At 53.4% G+C, this 23,757-nt stretch overlaps 1 protein-coding gene across 3 annotated transcripts; it reads right to left on the bottom strand.

The window, feature by feature from the left end:
- Window positions 1-3,049: 3,049 nt before the first annotated feature.
- FPGS (folylpolyglutamate synthase) lies at window positions 3,050-22,211 on the bottom strand. 3 transcript variants are annotated; one of them, XM_075578534.1, is made up of 15 exons: window positions 22,054-22,211; window positions 14,742-14,870; window positions 12,565-12,618; window positions 12,402-12,466; window positions 8,683-8,797; window positions 7,569-7,646; window positions 7,274-7,335; window positions 6,720-6,822; window positions 5,779-5,856; window positions 5,552-5,699; window positions 5,306-5,404; window positions 4,533-4,683; window positions 4,281-4,356; window positions 3,982-4,048; window positions 3,050-3,865 (listed from the first exon to the last, which is right to left on the bottom strand). In XM_075578534.1, exons 1-15 carry the CDS (start codon window positions 22,075-22,077, stop codon window positions 3,441-3,443), a joined length of 1,674 nt encoding a protein of 557 aa, XP_075434649.1. In that variant the 5' UTR covers window positions 22,078-22,211; the 3' UTR covers window positions 3,050-3,440. The 3 variants fall into 3 exon arrangements, with proteins under 3 accessions (XP_075434649.1, XP_075434647.1, XP_075434648.1); XM_075578532.1 differs by lacking the exon at window positions 22,054-22,211 and adding an exon at window positions 17,929-18,142; XM_075578533.1 differs by lacking the exons at window positions 12,565-12,618; window positions 22,054-22,211 and adding an exon at window positions 17,929-18,143.
- Window positions 22,212-23,757: the final 1,546 nt, after the last annotated feature.

Genomic DNA, 23,757 nt, shown 5'->3' on the forward strand with positions numbered 1-23,757 from the left:
CCGTACCTTTGGAGACAACCCACTAGCCCTGAGGAAGCAAGCTGTGTCTTGCGAAACGCGTTGGCGGGTCTTCAAAGCTTCCATAGCAGCTGAGCCTCCCCTGCCCTGCCGAACGATCACGCCGCAACTCTGCGCTAGGGATCTCCCGGGACGCCTGGAGGTACAGCGCTAGTGGCCACAGCAATGGCGCACCATCGGAAAAGCCCCAGGATAGCCTCCCAAGGCGGGGTCCATAGTGAGCGCGCGCTAGCGACCGTGTGCGCGACGTCATCCGCATTTTAACTGCAGCGATTTGTGGTCGGGGTAGAGGTGACAGGGAGGCGTGCCGTGGGCGCACCCGTGATGTCACGGGGCTGGTTCCCCCTCATTGGTCAAACCGCTCGCGACCTGGCCGATGCATAATCGAATGTATCTGATGCTGCGCGCGCCGCACGTCCCATGGACGCGATCATTGCCGTAAGGCATGGTGATCGCGCCACGCGCACGCTGCTCCATGCGGTCTCGCCGACCATGGACACGGCCTTAACTCGCGAGTGCAAACTTTGCCCTCTACCCGTTTAATAAATTGGTTTTACTTACTACACCATTGGAGGTCCCTTTGTCTGCGCTTGTCCTAGATCCAAATATCCTTAAAACCTGACCTGTTGGGGGAGGGGGATCTTAAGGACGGGGGTCCAGAACCCCATGGTTAGGATGAGTGCCCGGCGGGCACGGCGGTGAGCGCCACACACCACAGCACAGCCCTCTAGGGGGCAGGCCCCAGTGGCTGTGTGAGCGCGCAAACGTTGTGTGTTCATTATGATCACTTCCTCCCCATCTCCCCCCTTTGTAACCAACTGCAAATGCGTCGGGTTATTTATTTTTACGATTAAAATGGGGGGGGCTGCCACGCCGACCACAAGCCGCTTTGTGGCTTCAGGCAGCAGCAAGTACATACAGTCCTCCGCGGGCGAACCACTCACGGCCTCGCCTCCATCTCCGCTTTTCCGTTTCCCTGGTATAGATCAAGATGCCACGCGGCGGCAGCGCGAGGGCGACGTCACCGGATCGCGGTGTCGCTCGGCGGCAGCTGGTATAACTCGAGCCCTTAGCTTGCAGAGCGCTTCAGGTCAGTGGCGACGGGATTGTAGCTCATTGAAACCGGTGCTTTGATGTCCGCTCTTGGCTGCTACACAAAGAGGCGGCCCCGTGGGGGGGGGGGGGAAGCCGGCCCCGTGGGGGGGGAAGCCGGCCCATCCAAAATAAAGTCACGTATCAGGAGTTGTGATACGCCACAAATATGCAGACTTTGCGTCTGTGTGCGGGCGACACGGGCCTGAAAACAGAGGGGTCAAGAAAGAGAACGGAGAAGAAAACATAAAAATAAAGCCCCGATCAGATTTTTCAGCCGCGTCAGACAAAATACTGGCGCTTCCCCTCCGGCTCCTTAACAACAAAGAGATTCCCCGGGGAGCCACGGACGGGCCACGGCTCAAGCAAGGCAGCCAGTGTTTGGCTGCGAGAAGGCAGTACGGGGGGTGGGGGGGGGGGGGGGGTTAGCGGGCACTGGTCCAGGCTGCGGCTTCCTCACAGAACCCAACCCAGGAAGGTCCTGATCCGGGACAGTGGGCTTCCAGGGACAGGACCCAGAGGAAATTATTCATATACACACATTTCTACAAGTAACTGCCATCCTGCTGGGATGTCCCTGCTCTGCCCGTCTCCCCTAACAGACAAGGTCCTGCGAGAAGGGGGAACGTGGGTATTAAAGATGGCTGCCCAGTTGCTGGCGTCACCGCTGTGATGAGCCAGGGGACAGACAGTCTGATTGGAAGGGGCAGACATACGCGGCCGTTTGCAACAGAAAGCAGGTCAGGGAGTAAGCTGTAAGCGTGAGCTACAGCAGGTTTGGGTGCGGCGGTGATACTTAGCAGTAATGTACAGTGCTCCTAAACCCATACTCAGGAAGGGAGGATTCAACGCTCCACGTTTTTTTAAATAAAAGTGCAAGGTAATTGAACAGAGTCCAGTAACTAGTGCTCTAATGACTGTAGGTTAAAAGTTTGTAAAATAATCAATGCTTATCTTGATTGATTTTCTTCAAACAGGCAAGGTCATTTGAAGTGAGTAGCCAGTGATTTTTTTTAACTTGTTTTCACCTGTTGTATTGTCTTTGGTTGAGGATATATATATATATATATATACTGGGTTAATCCTCAGTTGGTGTATGCCTAGTCCCTTGAGAAAGACCTATTGGTCGAAACATTGTGTGGCAATCAATTAACTTTATTTAAAAAAACGTGGAGCGTTGGATCCTCCCTTCCTGAGTATTGCCTTGGAACATACCTGACAGGTACCTCCTTGAACCAGCAGCACCGGTAAACTGTATACAATTTATCATTGTGGAGCGCAGCATAACCCCCCTTTAAAATTGCCTAAACCCATACAGCATTTAAAATCAAGAGTGAGCTCCGCCATCGCTTCTGTGGGTGACAAGACTTTAATAACCCACACAAACCAGCGTCTTAAGCAGGGGTCGCCAACTCCAGTCGGCAAGGGCCACCGTCAGATCAAGTTTTCAGGATAGCCCTGCTTCAGCGCAGGGGCTAAACCAGTCTCTGCGTCATCACAGGTGGCTGTCTGCTTCGACTGAGCCACTGATTAAGCCACCTGTGCTGAAGCAGGGAAATCCTGACCTGTTGGTGGCCCTTGAGTACTGGAGTTGGTCAGCCCCTGGTCTAAATACTTTTGCATATTGATTGGCTGAATTTCTTATAGATTGTGAGCTCCCCGACCCACTCTTGTATAATCATGCCCTACATGTTGAAGTCACCGTACTTTTCCTCTGAAGGGATGTGTCCGCAGCTGATGCTATATAAAACAATAACAAGAGAGAAATGGATGTATAATGAACACGAGGCCTCCCAAACCTGCAACCGCCCTGAACACAGAACCGTACCCAGAATCCCATGCGTCCCGCAGGGTTCTACAGTGCGCCAACGTATCGGAAAGACGGGCAGCAGAGACGTATCTGTACCCTATCCGGAGGAATAAAAACAGACGCAACAAGGAATGTTAATAAATATTTTCTGCAGGAATGAAATAAAAATGAACCAGCGGTGCCCAGATCTCCCCCTCCCCCCCTGTCCCACGTACCAAGGTGGCAGCAGGGGGATAGGAAAAAGCAACAAGTGGGGTACATCATCTCCCCCCCCCTCTCCCGCCCCGCCGGTGAGAGATGCATTGCTGGCCTGTCCAGCACCAGAGGGGCTAAGACGCTTTGTTGCCAGAGAGGAATGCAACACATCGCAAAAATGTTTAAAAAGAAATGCATCGCCACCGTGCCTGGCAGCCAAGTGGTTAACCGTTTCCAGGGAGAAATAAAACCCGCCGTGGGGAGAGCGCAGTCATTCACGTAGGAAGATTAAATGAACAAACCCCCGCCCCCCCCACCCCCAGCATTACTGGGACAGTGATTGGTCGAGCAGTTTGAGCACGCCCCCCACGAGATGCAGACTCCCCGTCACCAGCACCTGGACCCGCGCCGTCTCCCTCAGCAGCACGGAGCCAGAACTTGCCACGGGGTGATGGTGCAGCAGGTTGGCGGCCGGGCACAGGAAGTCGGGGTCTCTCCCCTGGGTGGCCCATTGGAGGGCGTAGGAGATGCAGGGGAACACCAGAGAGTTGCAGTTGAGGAGTCGCTCGGAGGAGGGGGTGAGGAGCAGGGGCACCCGACGTGGGCAGTCCTTGAGCAGGGGATCCACGGGCAGGACCGGGCCCCACGGGTCAGAACCGCTTCGCTCCTCCATCAGCCGGTTCCAATGCTTCTGGTTCTGCAGGCACCGGTTCAGGACGTTCTCCAGCGTCACATTAAAGTTCTGCTGGTCTGAGGAAGGAAAGCATTGTACGTATCAGAGACCCGGCACCAAGTCACCTCAGGGGTTACGTACTGAGGCATGAGCTGCAGAACAGATCAGACGCTGGGCCTGTCCGGTCACTCACCTGCATTCCCCACACCGGACACCTCACTGATGTTTGGGCAGAACACGGCATAGTCAAAATGGCAGGGCTGAAACAAACAGACACCACACTCAGTGCTGGGCAACGACCCCCTGAAATCAACCCGCAACACCCTGCGAAGAAAGCACTCGCCCATACAACACCATGTAAAATAGTTAGAGCTTTTCACCAATCAAATATTTAGATCCAACACTCATCAAAAGACAAGAAACGATGTATTGTACATACATACATCCATCCCCCACCCCAGGTATTCCAGGTGTACTGCACAGTATCGTTACCTGGAGAAGCTTCAGCAGAGCGGCTGTATCCCGCTCCCCAGTGGCATTGAATACCAGGACCCGGACCACAGATCCCCTGCAGAGAGAGGAGATCAGCATCGTACAGCATCCAAACAAATGTGCACGTCTGTCAGCAACAGGTTTATACTGTATCCCACAGCACTGATACCCAATCCCCCCTCCCCCCATCTCTAACACACGAGGTGCCCGCAGGCTGTCAGAGCCCCGGGGGAACAGTGACCATCTCCTTACACTCCGGCCTGCTCTTCATTCAGCGCCGCCCGGCAGAACCACCGGACACAGGCCTTCACGCTGCTACTGGTGTGCGCTCCGTCAATGTAATAGGAGACGGGCCCGCGCTGCAGGATCTGTGTGCGCCCGAGCCAGACCGTGTCCTGTAACCCTGCGGAGGGGGAGAGGGCGAAGGTCACGGCAAGGACAAGAGGGGGCGGATCCCTGGCTGCTGTGGGACAGGCACACCATCTGCGCACACTGCCTCGGAAGCTGCGGATCGCTCCGGATACACATTGGCACGTCATGTGCATCTAACAGTATACTTCTTTATAGTTTGGCCAACTGCAGTCCTCAAGGGCCACCAACAGGCCAGGTTTTCAGCATATCCCTGGTTCAGCACAGGTGGCTCAATCAATCAGAGGCTCAGTCAAAGACTGAGTCTCTGATTGAGCCACCTGTGCTGAAGCTGGGATATTTTGAAAAACCTGACCTGTTGGTGGCCCTTTAGGAGTGGGCCACCCCTGCCCAATATTGTCAGGAGTTTAAAGCTCCTCAAAGGGTAAAAAAAACAGAGTGAGGAATCAGTAAGGTAAAAGTGCGCCGCTTTCGCCATCTTGTGGTCACTGAAGATAACACGCCCAGTACTCTACCCGCACGCATGTACTGTAAAAAGCCACCTGGTGGTCACTGTGAGGTACTACATGGCTGCCTGGCATTGTGTGCGTGCAGGGAAGTGTAAACACACACACACACACACACACACACACGTCACAGATCAAACACCCGCTCACCTTGTGCCATGGGGATGCTGGGGCGGAAGGCAGACGCCAGCGGGAGGGGCCACCTGACTGCGGGGAGCCTGGGGCAGAGACTCTTCTGCTCACCAACATCTGCAGAGAGGAAAAACCGTAGCAGCAGCTCGGCAGACACACCGCGCTAAACCTCAGCAGTTCTCCGTCTCTGACGCAGAGAAATTCACCGCGCGTTACCCAAGTCTCGCTGCGAAGCGCGTAACCGCGCAGCAGCGGGCGCATTACCTGGATAGCCATGCTGCTGCAGCCACGTCTGCGCCAGCTGTAGTGCCAGGGATGCGTTTGATTTCTGGTGATCCCCTGCCAGCCCCAGGCTCAGGCCGCTGCCCTTATCCTCATAATCGCCCAGGTCAGGGCACATGTAGAGGGGGCACTGCAGGGACAGAGAGGTGGTTAGGATAGCCAAGACCTAGGCTGCTGCAGAGGTGGGCACAGAGGGGACAGAAACTTACCCCGATCTCCTGGGCTCGTTCTTTCAGCACCTTCAGGGGTTGTGTGGGCTGCTGGACGGTGAATGCCGGGACACCTGGCTGAGAGAGGGATCAAACAAGGTCAGGGTCCTTCCCACCCACAGCCAGGGCGCAAACACAAGGGGGTACTGGCCAACTAATTAGGGGTGCAAAACCCTCACCAGCCCTTTAACCACTTCAGTTCTGAGCAATGTTTCCCAACTCCAGGTATTAAGGATAACCCGGCTCAATCAGCGACTCGCGCATTGCGATTCAGACACCGGCGCAGCAGTTTGGCTTATCCTTCGAAACCACCGTGAGAACCGGAGCTGGGAACCACAGACCACTGCGCCGAAATGACCAATATTCAACACACGGACATTGTGTCGAAAGGCAAGTCTGCGTTTCACATTGAGGTGACAAGAACACGCGCGAGCAAGCGTTTTACACAGGAAAACCCCCCACAAACACCTGAACGCCCTACTGAAGTACGACAAAAGTCTGAATATTTTGAACTTGGAAAAATATCTAGGATCGCGGTGGCTCAACGCCAGATAGCTGGAGGTGGGACGGATCTGGAAACGTCGGCTATATCTGCAAGAATGGGAAGCTAAACCGGTTTATACCATAGAGCTAGAACCCTTTGGAACTTATTTACTGAAGCATTTCGATAAGATGTCAATTTTTCCACCGTAACCTCATCCCACAATGTGTTATTAGTTTGGGAGATAGTGTGAGGGGGGGGGGGGGGGGGAGTTTGTGTCCAGCAGTTGTAGTACATATGCGGGCAATACATTATTGTGTACGCACTTAGGTTGTGACGGCCTGCGTCTCTCTCAAACTATGAGACTTTAAATGCACTACGCCAGCAATATCATGATATAATACCAGGGAAGAGGGAGCCGCATATATACAGCACGCACCCTGTACACAGCCCACCATACCTTGAATATGCCCCCCTTCTGCCAGGCGATCTTTTCTATCGTGTCCCCCAAGATGCTCGTATGGTCGATGCCAAGAGAAGATACCCCACACACGACCGGTTTCCTGTGAACAATGGTACCACAACTGAAGCCATCACACTGAGGCCCAGGTGTACTACATGGTGCTAAGCTATAGCACCTCGTAACTAGCATTCATTTCAATTAGTGCACACGGGTGTGAAAATGTTAAAACGCACAGCTAACACCAAGGCCCAGATTTACAAAACAATCGAAAGGCTTTGCCACACGCTAACCATGCGGGGTTAAACACATTCACCTAAACAGGATTTCTTCCGTAAATCTGGGACAAACGTGTTCAGCCGCAAATAGGGATTTCAGTAGGAAACCGGGAGACAGATTCTGAATTAGATTGTGAGCTCCTTGAGACAGGGATCTGCTTATTAATATGCGTTATATTGTACGTTAGGCTGTTCGCACTTATTGTATGGCTTAGGTGAGCAGAGCCAGGAGAGTCGCCGGTTTCTCGTACACACACGGTGTTGTGCGTTACACACCTGATTATGTTCGTACAGTCGTACGCTCCTCCAATCCCAACTTCCAGCACCGCAAGGTCCACCTGTGAGCGAGAGGCGGGGGAGTGAGAGCGAGACGGGGGAGCGGACGTTAGGCGAGGGGGTGAGTGGGCGAGACGGGGGGAGCGAGAGGCGGGGGAGTGAGAGCGAGACGGGGGAGCGAGCGTTAGGCGGGGGGTGAGTGGGCGAGGCGGGGGTAGCGAGAGGCAAGGGCGTGAACAAGACAGAGGCTCAAGGGCGGCCTCTCGGCATTATGAGAGGGTGGAGCGTCACTCACCTTTTCCTGCAGAAAGACGTGAAACGCCATGATGGTCAGGAAGCGGAAGTAAGCTGGCATGGAGGAGCTGGCATCGTCCTGGAGGGGGTGCAGAGAACAGGGTGTGAGGCATCTACCCGTCTGCAGCCCCCCCAAAACCAATGCCCTAGTAATACGGCTTGGATTAAGGGTGATGCAGAAGTCATCCAAGATCAGTACACCCTTCCAGCATTAACCCACTCAGTGCTGGATGGGGCCCACAACACACTTCAAAGCATAAAGGGTTTTAACAAAGTGCAGGAGGGAAGCATATATCAGAGAGAGAGAAGTGGAGAACAAGAAGCCATTCTCTGAGGCTGGAGGGTGGCAGCAAAGGGGAAATGCAAGTACTTCCATAAATACACCCCCCTCTCTGTGAACAGCCCCCCATCAGTGGTAGGGGCAGATACATTAAGGCAGGGGTGCGCAAACTTCTCCCCCTGCATGCTGTCCCCCCCTCCCTTACATTGGCTCGTGTGTCAAATGACCCCGACGTTGCTGGAAGTCAAGGCAAGCGAGTTACAGAGGCCTCGCACGGTCCCCGGCATTTAATTTAAATGCCTTGGAGAAGAGCCCTCGGTGACCGCCCGCGCACCCCCTGAAAAATCTCGCGCCCCCCAGTTTGCGCACCATTGCATTAAGGGAATTCAAACCTGCCTGGGATGCATACAAGGCTAAAGCCTAAATCTGAAAGAAAGCCAAACGGGGTCCGAGGTCTCACAGCAGGGAGGAAAGTGGGCAGACACGGCGGGCCACGGGAAGCCACGGGGGGTCACGTGCTTCTTATCTGCCGTCACGTTCTGTGTTTCTAATTTTAAAGGAAGTTTACAACACAGAATCTGCGGGGCGCAGGGTGTAAAACGTGAGGCGACTAATCGTCTCGCGGCTGCAAAACTGGGCTGAGAAGGACGTGAGCGCTCAGAATGACACCATGCGCGGGTTTACATCAGCAAAGCCACTGCTGCCACTCAGGAAATGTAATACTCGCCACCAGGTGTCTCAGCCGCATAAACAACGCACCCCTGCCCCCCTGCCCCGCGTTACAGACCTCCTGGAAGTGGAGGCGTTAGAAGGCCCCTCCCCCCACGCTACTCACCGTCGTCTCTTCCAAGCGGTTGTACACCTGCCAGAAGTACTTGCTGAAGAGCTCCTTGCTGATTGGCTGCCCGTTAATTCGGATTCTCTCTCTCACCTGCACCAGGTGTGGGGAGCTGTGGGGCAAAGAGGTAGATTCAACACTGACTTAACCCCATCACGACCCCCCTCCGGGGTGCGAGCGGCGGGGGGCGGGTCTGGATAAGAGCGGCGGGGGGCGGGTCTGGATAAGAGCGGCGGGCGGGTCTGGATAAGAGCGGCGGGCGGGGGGGCGGGTCTGGATAAGAGCGGCGGGCGGGTCTGGATAAGAGCGGCGGGCGGGTCTGGATAAGAGCGGCGGGCGGGGGGCGGGTCTGGATAAGAGCGGCGGGGGGGGGGGGCGGGTCTGGATAAGAGCGGCGGGCGGGTCTGGATAAGAGCGGCGGGCGGGTCTGGATAAGAGCGGCGGGGGGGGGGGGGCGGGTCTGGATAAGAGCGGCGGGGGGGGGGGCGGGTCTGGATAAGAGCGGCGGGCGGGGGGCGGGTCTGGATAAGAGCGGCGGGCGGGGGGGCGGGTCTGGATAAGAGCGGCGGGCGGGGGGCGGGTCTGGATAAGAGCGGCGGGCGGGGGGCGGGTCTGGATAAGAGCGGCGGGCGGGGGGGGCGGGGCCTGGATAAGAGCGGCGGGCGGGTCTGGATAAGAGCGGCGGGCGGGGGCAGGTCTGGATAAGAGCGGCGGGGGGCAGGTCTGGATAAGAGCGGCGGGCGGGGGGCGGGTCTGGATAAGAGCGGCGGGCGGGGGGCGGGTCTGGATAAGAGCGGCGGGCGGGGGGGCGGGTCTGGATAAGAGCGGCGGGCGGGGGGCGGGTCTGGATAAGAGCGGCGGGCGGGGGCAGGTCTGATAAGAGCGGCGGGCGGGGGGCGGGTCTGGATAAGAGCGGCGGGCGGGGGGGGCGGGTCTGGATAAGAGCGGCGGGCGGGGGGGCGGGTCTGGATAAGAGCGGCGGGCGGGGGGCAGGTCTGGATAAGAGCGGCGGGCGGGGGCGGGTCTGGATAAGAGCGGCGGGCGGGAGGGCGGGTCTGAATAAGAGCGGCGGGGGGCGGGCGGGTCTGGATAAGAGCGGCGGGCGTTCTACAATACAAACTGTAAATAACTTGGCCAGTAGGAGAGAGTATTGAAGAGTATTAGCTGCCGCTAAAATAAGTGGGGCTCCCAGTGACGGGAGGCCCTCCAGATAAGTCGCACGTCATATGCCTGGTGTATGCTACACGCCTGGTGAATGCTACACGCCTGGTGAATGCTACACGCCTGGTGAATGCTACACGCCTGGTGAATGCTACACTGCCTGGTGAATGCTACACGCCTGGTGAATGCTACAACGCCTGGTGAATGCTACACGCCTGGAAACTTCATGCAATTCTATACGCAACAGTGACATTTATCACCGTCGCCTTTGCCAAACCTCCTCATACAGATAAACCAGTCACCTCCTGGGGGAGAGTTCCAGAAGCATTGGGGTTTGGCTCACACCCCTCCTCTTCCCCGCCCCCCCCCCCCATACACTCACCCCCCCTCCATACACTCACCCCTCCTCCCATACACTCACCCCTCCTCCATACACTCACCCCTCCTCCCATACACTCACCCCTCCTCCCATACACTCACCCCTCCTCCCATACACTCACCCCTCCTCCCATACACTCACCCCTCCTCCCATACACTCACCCCCCTCCCATACACTCACCCCCTCTCCCATACACTCACCCCCTCTCCCATACACTCACCCCCTCCTCCCATACACTCACCCCTCCTCCCATACACTCACCCCTCTCCCATACACTCACCCCTCTCCCATACACTCACCCCTCCTCCCATACACTCACCCCTCCTCCCATACACTCACCCCTCCTCCCATACACTCACCCCCCCTCCCATACACTCACCCCCCCTCCCATACACTCACCCCCCCTCCCATACACTCACCCCCCCCTCCCATACACTCACCCCTCCTCCCATACACTCACCCCTCCTCCCATACACTCACCCCTCCTCCCATACACTCACCCCTCCTCCCATACACTCACCCCTCCTCCCATACACTCACCCCTCCTCCCATACACTCACCCCTCCTCCCATACACTCACCCCTCCTCCCATACACTCACCCTCCTCCCATACACTCACCCCTCCTCCCATACACTCACCCCTCCTCCCATACACTCACCCCTCCTCCCATACACTCACCCTCCTCCCATACACTCACCCCTCCTCCATACACTCACCCCTCCTCCCATACACTCACCCCTCCTCCCATACACTCACCCCTCCTCCCATACACTCACCCCTCCTCCCATACACTCACCCCTCCTCCCATACACTCACCCCCCTCCCATACACTCACCCCCTCTCCCATACACTCACCCCCCCTCCCATACACTCACCCCCCCTCCCATACACTCACCCCTCCTCCCATACACTCACCCCTCCTCCCATACACTCACCCCTCCTCCCATACACTCACCCCTCCTCCCATACACTCACCCTCCTCCCATACACTCACCCCCCCTCCCATACACTCACCCCCCCTCCCATACACTCACCCCCCTCCCATACACTCACCCCCCCCCTCCATACACTCACCCCCCCTCCCATACACTCACCCCTCCTCCCATACACTCACCCCTCCTCCCATACACTCACCCCTCCTCCATACACTCACCCCTCCTCCATACACTCACCCCTCCTCCCATACACTCACCCCTCCTCCCATACACTCACCCCTCCTCCCAACACTCACCCCTCCTCCCATACACTCACCCCTCCTCCCATACACTCACCCCTCCTCCCATACACTCACCCCTCCTCCCATACACTCACCCCTCCTCCCATACACTCACCCCTCCTCCCATACACTCACCCCTCCTCCCATACACTCACCCCTCCTCCCATACACTCACCCCTCCTCCCATACACTCACCCCTCCTCCCATACACTCACCCCTCCTCCCATACACTCACCCCTCCTCCCATACACTCACCCCTCCTCCCATACACTCACCCCTCCTCCCATACACTCACCCCCCCTCCCATACACTCACCCCTCCTCCCATACACTCACCCCTCCTCCCATACACTCACCCCCCCTCCCATACACTCACCCCCCTCCCATACACTCACCCCTCCTCCCATACACTCACCCCTCCTCCCATACACTCACCCCTCCTCCCATACACTCACCCCTCCTCCCATACACTCACCCCTCCTCCCATACACTCACCCCTCCTCCCATACACTCACCCCTCCTCCCATACACTCACCCCTCCTCCCATACACTCACCCCTCCTCCCATACACTCACCCCTCCTCCCATACACTCACCCCCCCTCCCATACACTCACCCCTCCTCCCATACACTCACCCCCCCTCCCATACACTCACCCCTCCTCCCATACACTCACCCCCCCTCCCATACACTCACCCCCCCTCCCATACACTCACCCCCCCTCCCATACACTCACCCCCCCTCCCATACACTCACCCCCCCTCCCATACACTCACCCCCCCTCCCATACACTCACCCCCCCTCCCATACACTCACCCCCCCTCCCGTACACTCCCCCCTCCTCCCATACACTCACCCCTCCTCCCATACACTCACCCCCCCTCCCATACACTCACCCCCCCTCCCATACACTCACCCCCCCTCCCATACACTCACCCCTCTTCCCCCCCGCCCCCCGTACCTGTAGAATCCAGTCTTCAGTCCGTAGTTTCGCAGTATTTGCTCTGTGAAGGCGCACGTGGACCCCTTAAAAACACCACCATATAGTTTAGGATCTATAGAGGGCCCCGTACTCCCCTTTCCTGCCCCAAATCCCCCCCCCCCCTATATCACCCCTTCCTCACCTTCCCTTTTGTCCCAGTAACATGAATAATATTGAGCTGGTCCAGGTCTTCCACCTGAGAGAGAACAGACAGATTCTGTGATAATCACAACGTCCTCAGAGTCAGAAAACATGTGTACAAGGGATAGGAGTGTGGGGAAGTCCCATTTCAGCACCGAGCGCGCGCGCGCACACGCCCGCACACACGCCCGCACGCACGCACACACGCACGCACACGCGCACACGCCCGCACACACACGTACACACACACGCACGCACACACGATATATTATATACAGTTAGTAGAGTGATACCTAGTACTGATGAATATGGGGGCGAGTGAGTTGAGATGAGGCACTATTCTAATGTGATAGATTACAGATAGATTAGATATGTACTACAGATTATCTTAATATCAACATAACAGTATTATTTATATACAGAGATATATATAAATATACACACGAGTTATTGTGACTTGAAACGTTGCTTATTTTAGCAGCTGTCATTCTTACTGAACACATTATGGAATAAATGTAAGTCTCATTTTCAACTTGGAACACAAATTCTGGGGACTTTTCTTCTTTAGTGTGTGTGTTAACGTGGAAGTGTGATGTCGCTTCCCGACAAACTGGGGGAAAAGTCACTCGCCTCCCCCCCCCCCCCCCAAAAAAAAAAACACTCCCTCACAACTCTTACCTGCGGCGGGGGTCCGAAGTCATGGTGCGGCCTATCTTCCCTGCAGCTCCAGTTAAAATAGCCACGTGGTGTCAAATGACGCTGCATCATTTGACGCCGCGCAGACATTTTAAGTGGAGCTGCAGGGGACAAAGATAAATTTGAAGAGGACGACTTAGAAAGCCAGGAGACACCGCCGCCACGTACTCGACAGCGGACAAAATGTACTCACCCGTGGCGATCGGGCGAGTGCATTTGTCGAGCCCTGCGTATTACTACGTACTGAAGCTGTTTCTGTGTGTAGGTGTAAATATATATATATATATATATATATATATATAAGAAAGCGCTCCGTGCTGTAAAACGCGCGGGAGATTCAAGACTTTTTGTCTGATGTTCATTAAATGATTTAATTAAATATTTTATCATTTTCTTGTTCCCATGCCATTTTCCTATTCACCAGTTGTTGGGGTAACTTGGAAAAAGGGGGGGACTAACCAGAATTGTACATATGGACATGGGCAAGGGACAGACCCCAAAACTTAGGGAAGATCGAAGCTCTGAGGCGGAGCCCCAAGACCCCACCCCCCTAATAGGGAAGAGGATATGAAAAGACACTGCTAGCGTCACAGTGGACTACAGATATATGCATTATTCCCGTGGTTCCCGGCCTTTACATTATGCACCCCCTTACGTGAACCCCTAATGAATAAATCTTGATGTCGACTCAGACTATCGCTAACAAAACTGTATGTCCGATCCCAGGCAGTATATCGTGTCCTGAGCGTGTGGGGGACACACATAATAATCCCCCAAACTGTATGTCCGATCCCAGGCAGTATATCGTGTCCTGAGCACGTGGGGTACACACATAATAATCCCCCAAACTGTATGTCCGATCCCAGGCAGTATATCGTGTCCTGAGCACGTGGGGTACACACATAATAATCCCCCAAACTGTATGTCCGATCCCAGGCAGTATATCGTGTCCTGAGCGTGTGGGGGACACACATAATAATCCCCCAAACTGTATGTCCGATCCCAGGCAGTATATAGTGTCCTGAGCACGTGGGGTACAAACGTAATAAGGCCCTAAATTGCCCCTTAGTGTGTGCAGGCAGCATGGGGGGGTTTTGCCGTCACTCAATGCAGGAGATTCCAAAGTCACGCCCCACAATGCATTGCCGCTGTGGATGCAAAGCATGGTGGGGGAGCGACTATGGAAGCTCCTGCTGTAAATAACGGCTATACCCCCCACCACGCTAAGGTGCACTTTGGGGCCTAAGTGCGCAGTCCCCACACGCTGGTAAGGACCCCGTTATACTGCCTAGGATCCCCCATTCTGTAACGTATCTTTGTTTATAACATTCTGTAACAGTAGATGGATTTCAACATGAATATAGCATTTTTATATTCTCTTATATCCGCGTTTTACGCCAGAAAAATCACGAGTAACATGCAAGGAACGCAGCCTCACAGGTCGGTATACAAGATATGTAACCGTTCATCAAACACACTCGCCTGCAAGCCGCTCCTCTCCAGAAATCCCCTCATAGCGTCCAGCTGCTCCTGGGGATCGTCCCGCTGCCTCTTCACCTGCTCCAGGTAGCTGGCGTTGGTCTGCAGGGTGTTCAGGGTGCGTATAGCATCCTGCGGGGGAGAAGAAGTTTCAGCCGGCTGCGGTGTCACTGTGCATGACCACCTCCCCGCGGGGGCTGAAAATAACAACTGGCGGGTGCAGCTAACACTGGGAGAAGAACGGACCCCTTCCATGTTAGGCTGAGATAATAGTGCTAGCGACGGCGAGAATAGACCTCCTCCCTATGAGGCCGCCCACAGTGCCCGCGTGACGCAGAGCCATCGCGCAGCAGATTTTTGAAGAGACAAATGATTCTGTCTTCATGCGCGACGGCCGCATCACGCGAGAGCTTCAGCCAATGAGGACGAACCAGCCTGGTGACGCGTCCGCCGCGCCTTCCCCAATCGCTGGAAGCTCAATTCACCCATCGCTGGGGCGAGAGGCGCGCACGCCTACTATAAACGCAGGCTTAACCTTTTCACTGCAGGAGGGAACCGCAACGCAAGCCTTATTTTCTCCGTTTGTGATTAAAAACATGGAAATCTCATTTGCACTGGAGCAGCCGCAGGGACTTACAGAAGAACTGGTGAAAGAATACAGAAATAATGCAGGTAGATGGTAGCGTGGCGCGGCAGTGAAAGGATGCAGCCACTGCGCAGCGCATGAGGTGCACCAAAAAAAATACTAAAAAGGGATGGGTAGCACAACAAGGGGGTCACCGTAACACAGCACCCTGCAGGTGGGGTGCAGGTTCCAGAGAGAGATAGAAAATCAGCGAGGTATCCCCAAATAATCAGATTACCGGCCATAGAGAAGGACGGGAATTACATGCCACCTCAGTCATTTCCGGAAGGTTTCCTGGTCACAGCCAGAGCTCAACTAGTGTGACACTGGTACAGTACCCAGAGGGCTGTGACATCCCCCCCCCCCCCCCCCGGCTCGCTTATCAGGTACCAGAGGGGGGGGGTTCACAGAGCTGTATTATCAATATTGACACGTCGCAGAACAAACATTATTCTGGATACGAAAAAAACGTCTCTGATCATTTTAGTGGCGTTCAATTCGTAAAAACAGAAGTAAAATCAGGACAGTATTTTTAATTTAAAAATTTGTACGTTTAAACCTGAAGAGAAGCTTCACTCCCGTCTGAAATAAATAATTACAGGGCAGATAACCAACTTAAGCTGTGCCAGTCTATACAAATTGCACCCCCCCCCCCCCATGCCACCCTGTGATGGGAAATATTGGAGAGCACAACGGACTAGCAAGAAACGGGATATTTTGTTTGATATTTCGCCTGCCAATAAGCTCAGACGTTTTTCGGCTGAGCACAGCAGCCTTGATAAGGGGTATATAGCAAACGGTGACAATATATACACCTCTTACCCATAAACCCAGTGTGAGTCCCTGCTTGTTGCCAGACTGCCCACTATCCTCTTATCACCCTGCCCATACCTACATAGCAAGTACTGCCAATAAATATTACACAGAGAAACACACTGTATGTTACTGATCTCCTGCCACATAATATATACACCATCTGACATGACATCCAAACCGTCTAGAGAGAGAGATAGAGATATATAGATAGATATTCTTTTTTGGGGAAAAATTAAACACTACATTAAATGTACAGAAACAGTGACAACGTAAATGAAGGCACCTTCAGCCTGTCACAGGGCAGCGGCACCCTCCTGCTCAGCACGACGGGCGCTGCGGTTGGCAGCACCGCGTTCTAGGAACAACATTCCACAACATAGGAGATCACAAGACGCTCAGTTGACTCGCATTAGCGCCTATACTGGTACAGGAACCACTTACAAATATCCGTTCTTTTAATATTTGCCAGCACGTACAAAGCTGCTATTCAAGGGAGGAGGAGAAGGGGTGCGTCTTCGCCTCTTAGTTGAAAAAGTAAACTTATCAGTGGGATTATACATTTTTTACATATACTTCAGTTCAAATGGCCAACCTCTTCCTAGGGGCTGGCAAATAAATATATATATATATATATATATATATATATATATATATATATATATATACATACATACATACATATATATACATACAGTGGTCGACAAATCACCAAAAAAAATCTACTCGCCACCTATTACCACACGTGTGCTGCTTGGGCGAATAGGAGCTCGCCACGATGGTAAATCCACTCGCCCGGGGCGTGCAAATGTATAGGTTTGTCGAACACTATATATATATATATATATATATATATATATATATATATATATATATATATATATATATATACACACATACACACACACACACACACACACTCCAGAATCAACTTATTCATACCACTGTCCGAGTCGGACACCCTGCTAATTAGATCTTGGGCGGGTCACTTTATCGCCCTGGCCTCAGGTACCAAAATTAGATTGTATGCTCCCCAGGGCAAGGACTGGCTGTGCCTGCATGTACAGCGCTGCGTATAATGTCAGCACTATGACGCATAATAATTACAAAAAGCAGTGTATATCTCCACCCGCCTGGCTAAATGTCCCCGCTCGGTCCCCTTTTTAGCCCCCTGACCTGTGTGTGCCATGTTGCTTGCTTGTGGACAGCAGCACGCCTTCATATAAGTGAATCACACGCATGCACGTATATAAGAAACACAAAACCATACGTGGCCCAAACTGTGCATCTGTAGAGATGAGAACATACAACGTTTCGGCCTTTGCACAGAGGACTTTCCTCATGGCCGAAACGTTGGCTCTATTTGGGCTACAATATTCAGATTATAATATTGATGATAACCACCGATATCCGTGTACTGTTCTCATTTCTCCAGATTACCGGTGTATGAATGTATGAATATATTATATGCACTCAAACACACATTTATATCTCCCATGAGGTTTATATAGTTACACATTTATGTATCCCATGAGGTTTATATAGTTACATAGTTATATTTATCATTGTATATAATGTTTGGGACTGTGATGAAGAGCCCCGCAGGCCGGCGAACCCCCCACCCCCCCGTGACTGACCAGGCCCCTTCCTTCCCCCCGCAGGCCGGGGGACCCTCCCCGGTAACTCTCCAGGCCCCTTCCCTCCCCCACGTGTTCCCGGCTGATGTAACCCCCTCCCCCCCCCGGATATTACCTGATACTCCATTCGGACAGCCGGGGCCGGCCGGGTGCTGAGACTTCGGGAACGGGGTCTGCCGGTGGGGGGCGGGAGAAGCCGGAGCGCCACGTGCAGAGCACGGTACCGGGGAGCCATGCTGAAGCCCCAGACCCCCCTCCCCCGTGACCTCTCACCCGAAGCGCTGTCAGCGCGCCCGTGCCACCATCTTGTGTGTGGCAGAATCTCTGGCCTGCCAGCCACATGGCCATGTGAGACACGCCCCCTGTGACATCACAGCCACCCGACATACCCACTTTGGGGCTTCTGCCAGAGCCCCTTTTTCTCCCCATGTTGCTCCCATGTCAGACAGCCCAGAACTTTCCAATTTCACAGTGGTTTTTTTTTTTTTAATGATGGACCACTTAAATATGGCCGCCAGTGTGCTGGTCCCTTCGCTGATGTGAGAGCCCCTCGGAGCTGTAATGGTGCATGACCTGTGCGGTGTGGAATAATAATATCATATTTATTTGCTTATATGGTGCTGACAGTATACGCGGCGCTGTACATAGACGCCCTCCCTCCCCTGTAGAGTTTACAATCTCATTTTGCTGCTTGAGGCGCGGGGAGAGAAAGTGACTTGCCCATGGTCAGATATTGGGATTCAAACTGGGATCGCCCACGTGAAAGGCAGCGACATTACCCCTGAGCTGCTCCAGTACACGGTCATTTCATCTGTTAAAAACCTCTCAGCAGAAAAAAGGGGAGAGAACCACGAGTATATCTCTAATAGCGCGCACATCAGAGATATACTCCCGCTCCTTTTCCCTGCCTTTTTGATGTTATATCTCGGCAGTGGAGCGCCCGCTTCATACCACCATACTATTATTACCCTCCGCAGCCTGAGCTTTCTAGCTGGAGTTGAGCAGCCCTGCACTAGGTGATCATCGCCAAGACAGACATGAGCACCTAAGGCTGGGGCCATGGTGACGCAGACCGCACTGAGGCGTCCGCACGCTGAGCGATCAGACTGCCTTAAGGCAGTGATCGCGTCCATGCAACGTGCGGGCGGAAACGGATTTCTTGGCGCGACAGGCCGGTCACGTGAGCGGTTCGCCCAGTGAGGGCAAACCAGCTCCGTGACGCCCCTATGAACGCCACAAAACTCACCCGCTTCACGTGGGTGACGTCACGGCCGCGCACGCCTCCGCACGGACGAAGGTACCATGGCCCCGGCCTAATTCGTCAGTCGTGCACAGCACCACTATACTTTGCTCTCCGACGTTCCGGACAGCACCGCTAGTCTATTAGGACATTGATCGCCTTGTTTAACACGACACCCCAGCGTGCAGGATACAGGGGCTGAGCGGTCCGTCAAATTATCAATACTTTATGTTCCTTCAAGTTCCCAGGAAACCGATTAAAAACATTAATTAAAAAAACAAACCGAGTTACAATGTCATTTTACACGGAGTGTTAGCCTTTAGTTGGATTGTTTTTTCTGACGCGCTGCTCACCAAGAAACCCCGTACTAGAGCACGTGTAGGAACTCAAGGAGAGCACCCAACCCAGACCTGCAACCGGGACCTACCGAAAACATATAGGGGAGCGACGAGGGGTAGGAAACACGAACGGGAGCAGGAAAGATGGCTGCCAAGGTATTGGGGTCTGGTTGCCAGTCTTTGTTTAAAAATGAAGGTTTTTAATTCCTTTCTGAATGCAAGTAAAGCTTAATGATTTCTTAAAGCCGCAGGGAGCTTAAAGCTGCAGACCAAGCAATATCCTACATGTGTTTAAAAAAAAAATCAGTTCTGTACTATGAGAAAATACTTAAGAACAAAGTATAGACAGCACACAAATGTATAAAGGGTAATAGGTGCAATGTGGAACAAGGGGGACCCTAATTCCTCCTAAGCAAAATACTAAAAAATAATAAATGTTCCCAGCACATTGTGCTGGGAACATTTATTATTTTTTATGAGAAAATACTTGTTGCATTTTTTTTAAACAACTCTGAATGACATTTTTCATGTATTATAATGTAACAATCATTTTTTGTTTCTATAGCAACCATTTACAAAGTCACATCCCCTTCCTCTTCTGAAACAGGCTCCGGCACATCCCTTTTTGAGCCCTGCCCTCTCTCTAGCAGTTCACCGATTGTATCTAGTGACTGCCTGGTCACATGATCTTCCCCACAGAACTTTGCATCTTTGGTCCTCTTCTGCTGCACTGACAGCCATTTAGTGAACCCCCCGAGCCGAATCTTCGCCGATCAATCACAAGAGTACGGATCGATCGGCAACTTAGCTAATTACTTATCATTGTGTGGATTGGATTGATGCGCGTATTAAAGGGGAAAAATAAAATAAAAATGTTTTAAAAAAAAAAACTGCAGCTTGGACGGCTGCTTTAGGCCAGAGTCTTGGGGTGGTTCTTGAAAAAGCTCTCCCACTAGCTTTACTGACCTTAAACCGAGGCTCAATCAACTGAGGGGCGATGGCAGAGCTAAGGGCTCGATTGGGGGTGCTACTGATTAGGCAGTATTGGGTCCAAAATGCACACATATGCGTTAACATAAATGGACATATGTGTGCATATTGGACCCAATAAACCACTTTTATGTGATTATCTCTCGTGCTGTCTTTCTCTCTCTCACACACACAATATTCTACGTTTTAAAAAAAAAAAAAATCAGATCTGTACTATGAGAAAATACTTGTAGAATTATATATAAAAAAACACTCTGAATGACATTTTTCATGTATTATAATGTAACAAGCATTTTTTGTTTCTAGAGCAAACATTTACAAAGTCACATCCCCTTCCTCTTCAGAAACAGGCTCTGGCACACCCCTTTTTGAGCCCTGCCCTCTCTCTAGCAGTGCACCAATTGTATCTCGTGACTGCCTGGTCACGTGATCTTCCCCACAGAACTTTGCATCTTGGGTCCTCTTCTGCCGCACTGACAGCCATTTATACTTCCTTATCCCGGGTTTAGCTGTACATGTTGTCTAAGGCCGCGTTTATCGTGACCGCGCATGCGCACTGATCGCGTGACATCACGCACACCTGTTGCTCACGCGAAACATCTTTTCCTCTGTTACTCGACTGCAAAAACTCTGACACAGACCCCCATTCTCTCCCGCCTCGACTACTATAACCTCCTGCTGTCCGGCCTTCCTGCCTCTCACCTGTCTCCCCTACAATCTATCCTAAATGCTGCTGCCAGAATCCCTCTACTCTTTCCTAGATCTGTCTCAGCATCTCCCCCCTGAAATCCCTCTCCTGGCTTCCTATCAAATCCCGCATCTCACACTCCATTCTCCTCCTCACTTTTAAAGCTTTACACTCTTCTGCCCCTCCTTACATCTCAGCCCTAATTTCTCGGTATGCACCATCCAGACTCTTGCGTTCTTCTCAAGGATGTCTTCTCTCTACCCCCTTTGTTTGTATCTAAAGCCCTCTCCCGCCTTAAACCTTTCTCACTGACTGCCTGAAAGAATCGCCCTTTTTCAATTGGCGATTCTTTCACTGACCCACACCTCTGGAATGCCCTTCCCCTCAATATCCGACTAGCACCCTCTCTATCCACCTTTAAAACCCATCTTAAAACACAACTGCTTAAGGAAGCATATGAGTAGCTCAATGGCTGATAATTTACACCTGATACATAAAGCTTGGCCCCCTGCAGACGCACTTAGCAGAACACCCTCCTACTGTCTCTGTACGTTCTTCCTACCTACCAATTAGATTGTAAGCTCTTCGGGGCAGGGACTCCTCTTCCTAAATATTACTTTTATGTCTGAAACACTTCTTCCCATTATGTGTTATTTATATTATTTGTAATTTATATGATTGTCTTCGACTGAGCCTCTGATTGAGCCACCTGTGCTGAAGCAGAGACTGATTGAGCCACCTGTGCTGAAGCAGAGACTGATTGAGCCACCTGTGCTGAAGCAGGGATATCCTGAAAACCTGACCTGCTGGTTGACCCTTGAGGACTGCAGTTGCCCACCCCTGCACTAAAATGGTAGTGCCGATCGTGCGGCGTGACTTGAATACCCCATGTGACTGCACACAAGCGCACATGTTATAAGCCCACGAAGGCAGGTAGATACGTGCCAGAGGTGTGCACACACTGCTCCGCAAGAGTTGCGTTACCTTGTGCAGATTCTTGGCCATCATGAGCTTCAATCACAAGGGCAGCGTGCAGGAGTAAACACCCCTGGGGGCTGGATTCAAGAAGTCGCCCGGCCAGGGCAAAGGGCGCTGGGGCAGTTTTCAAAACAAGAAGTTTTGCGTGGGAAAGTAGCAAGTGGACTTCCAATCCGGTCGTGCATTGCAGGGGTGTGTGCCGGGAGGTGGAGCTGCCCAGATCACCAGGAGGCAGAGGGGAGGTTTTCTAGTTGTACTGCGGGGCGAACCATGACGTCGGGTCCTTAACAGCACGCTGGGTATGAACCGGTCCGGCAGGAGCGAAGGGGTCACATGTGGCTGCCTCCTCCTGTGTGCTTCCTCTACCTCCAATACCTATTCATATTGTTACAGTTTGCAGCTCAAACGGCTGGGAACATTGGCAACAAATTCTCCCAAACAGGAAAGTGTTATATCTTGCACTGCGGGGCAGGTGTGCTAAAGCCGGCTATAGAAGTCAAAGAAATACAGTATATTAACTCATTAAAAATGGCATTAAGAGTTGAATTTTAAAATAAAGGAAGCTAGTAAGTATCTAATACTACAGGACTGATTTATTAAGAAATGTATACAGTATATAAGATTGCACCTGTTATTCTGCTTTAACCCCCCCCCTCACACTGCCCTCCCCCTCACACTGCCCCCCCCTCACTGCCCCCCCCCCTCACACTGCCCCCCCCCCCCTCACACTGCCCCCCCCCCTCACACTGCCCCCCCCCCCCCTCACACTGCCCCCCCCCCCCCTCACACTGCCCCCCCCCCCTCACACTGCCCCCCCCCCTCCTCACACTGCCCCCCCCCCCCTCCTCACACTGCCCCCCCCCCCCTCACACTGCCCCCCCCCCCCTCACACTGCCCCCCCCCCCCCCTCACACTGCCCCCCCCCCTCACACTGCCCCCCCCCCCCCTCACACTGCCCCCCCCCCCCCTCACACTGCCCCCCCCCCCCCACACTGCCCCCCCCCCCCCTCACACTGCCCCCCCCCCCCCCTCACACTGCCCCCCCCCCCCTCACACTGCCCCCCCCCCCCCCCCTCACACTGCCCCCCCCCCCCCTCACACTGCCCCCCCCCCCCCCTCACACTGCCCCCCCCCCCCCTCACACTGCCCCCCCCCCCCCTCACACTGCCCCCCCCCTTACACTGCTGCTGGAAGCTCCGGCCTACAGGCTCTCCCCATCTCTCACTCACGTTCACCCACTTATTGCCTCTGTTTATTTGCTATCCCCTCGGTCAGTCCTTCTCTCCCGGCCCGAGAGTGTTATCTTGTATTTGACATCTGTGGTAAAAGTGGCAATAGTTTGCATTTGTCGTTTGCTTTAATAGAGGGGTGCACAAACTCTTCTCCCTGCACCCCCCTGCCTGCTCTCACCCCCCCCCGGCATCAAATGATGCCAGGTTGCCATGGCAACGCATCACTGGAAAGTTAAGGTAAGTAAAGTTAGAGGCTTCAGGTAAGCGCGGGGCCCCTGTAACTGCCGTGCCCTCCCCCCCCCCCCCGAAAATCTCACGCGCCCCCCAGTTTGCACCCCCCTGCTTTAATAGATGCACCAGTTGCTTTCCTTTAAGGAAATGTCATTATCTAAGCTGCCGATCGCTACGTTCTCCCGTGATCAATCGGCAAAGATCCTGCTTCCTGGGGTTCACAATATGGCCGCCTATTACAAAGGAG

Source organism: Ascaphus truei, chromosome 21 (assembly GCF_040206685.1).
Source record: "Ascaphus truei isolate aAscTru1 chromosome 21, aAscTru1.hap1, whole genome shotgun sequence".
NCBI lineage: Eukaryota > Metazoa > Chordata > Amphibia > Anura > Ascaphidae > Ascaphus > Ascaphus truei.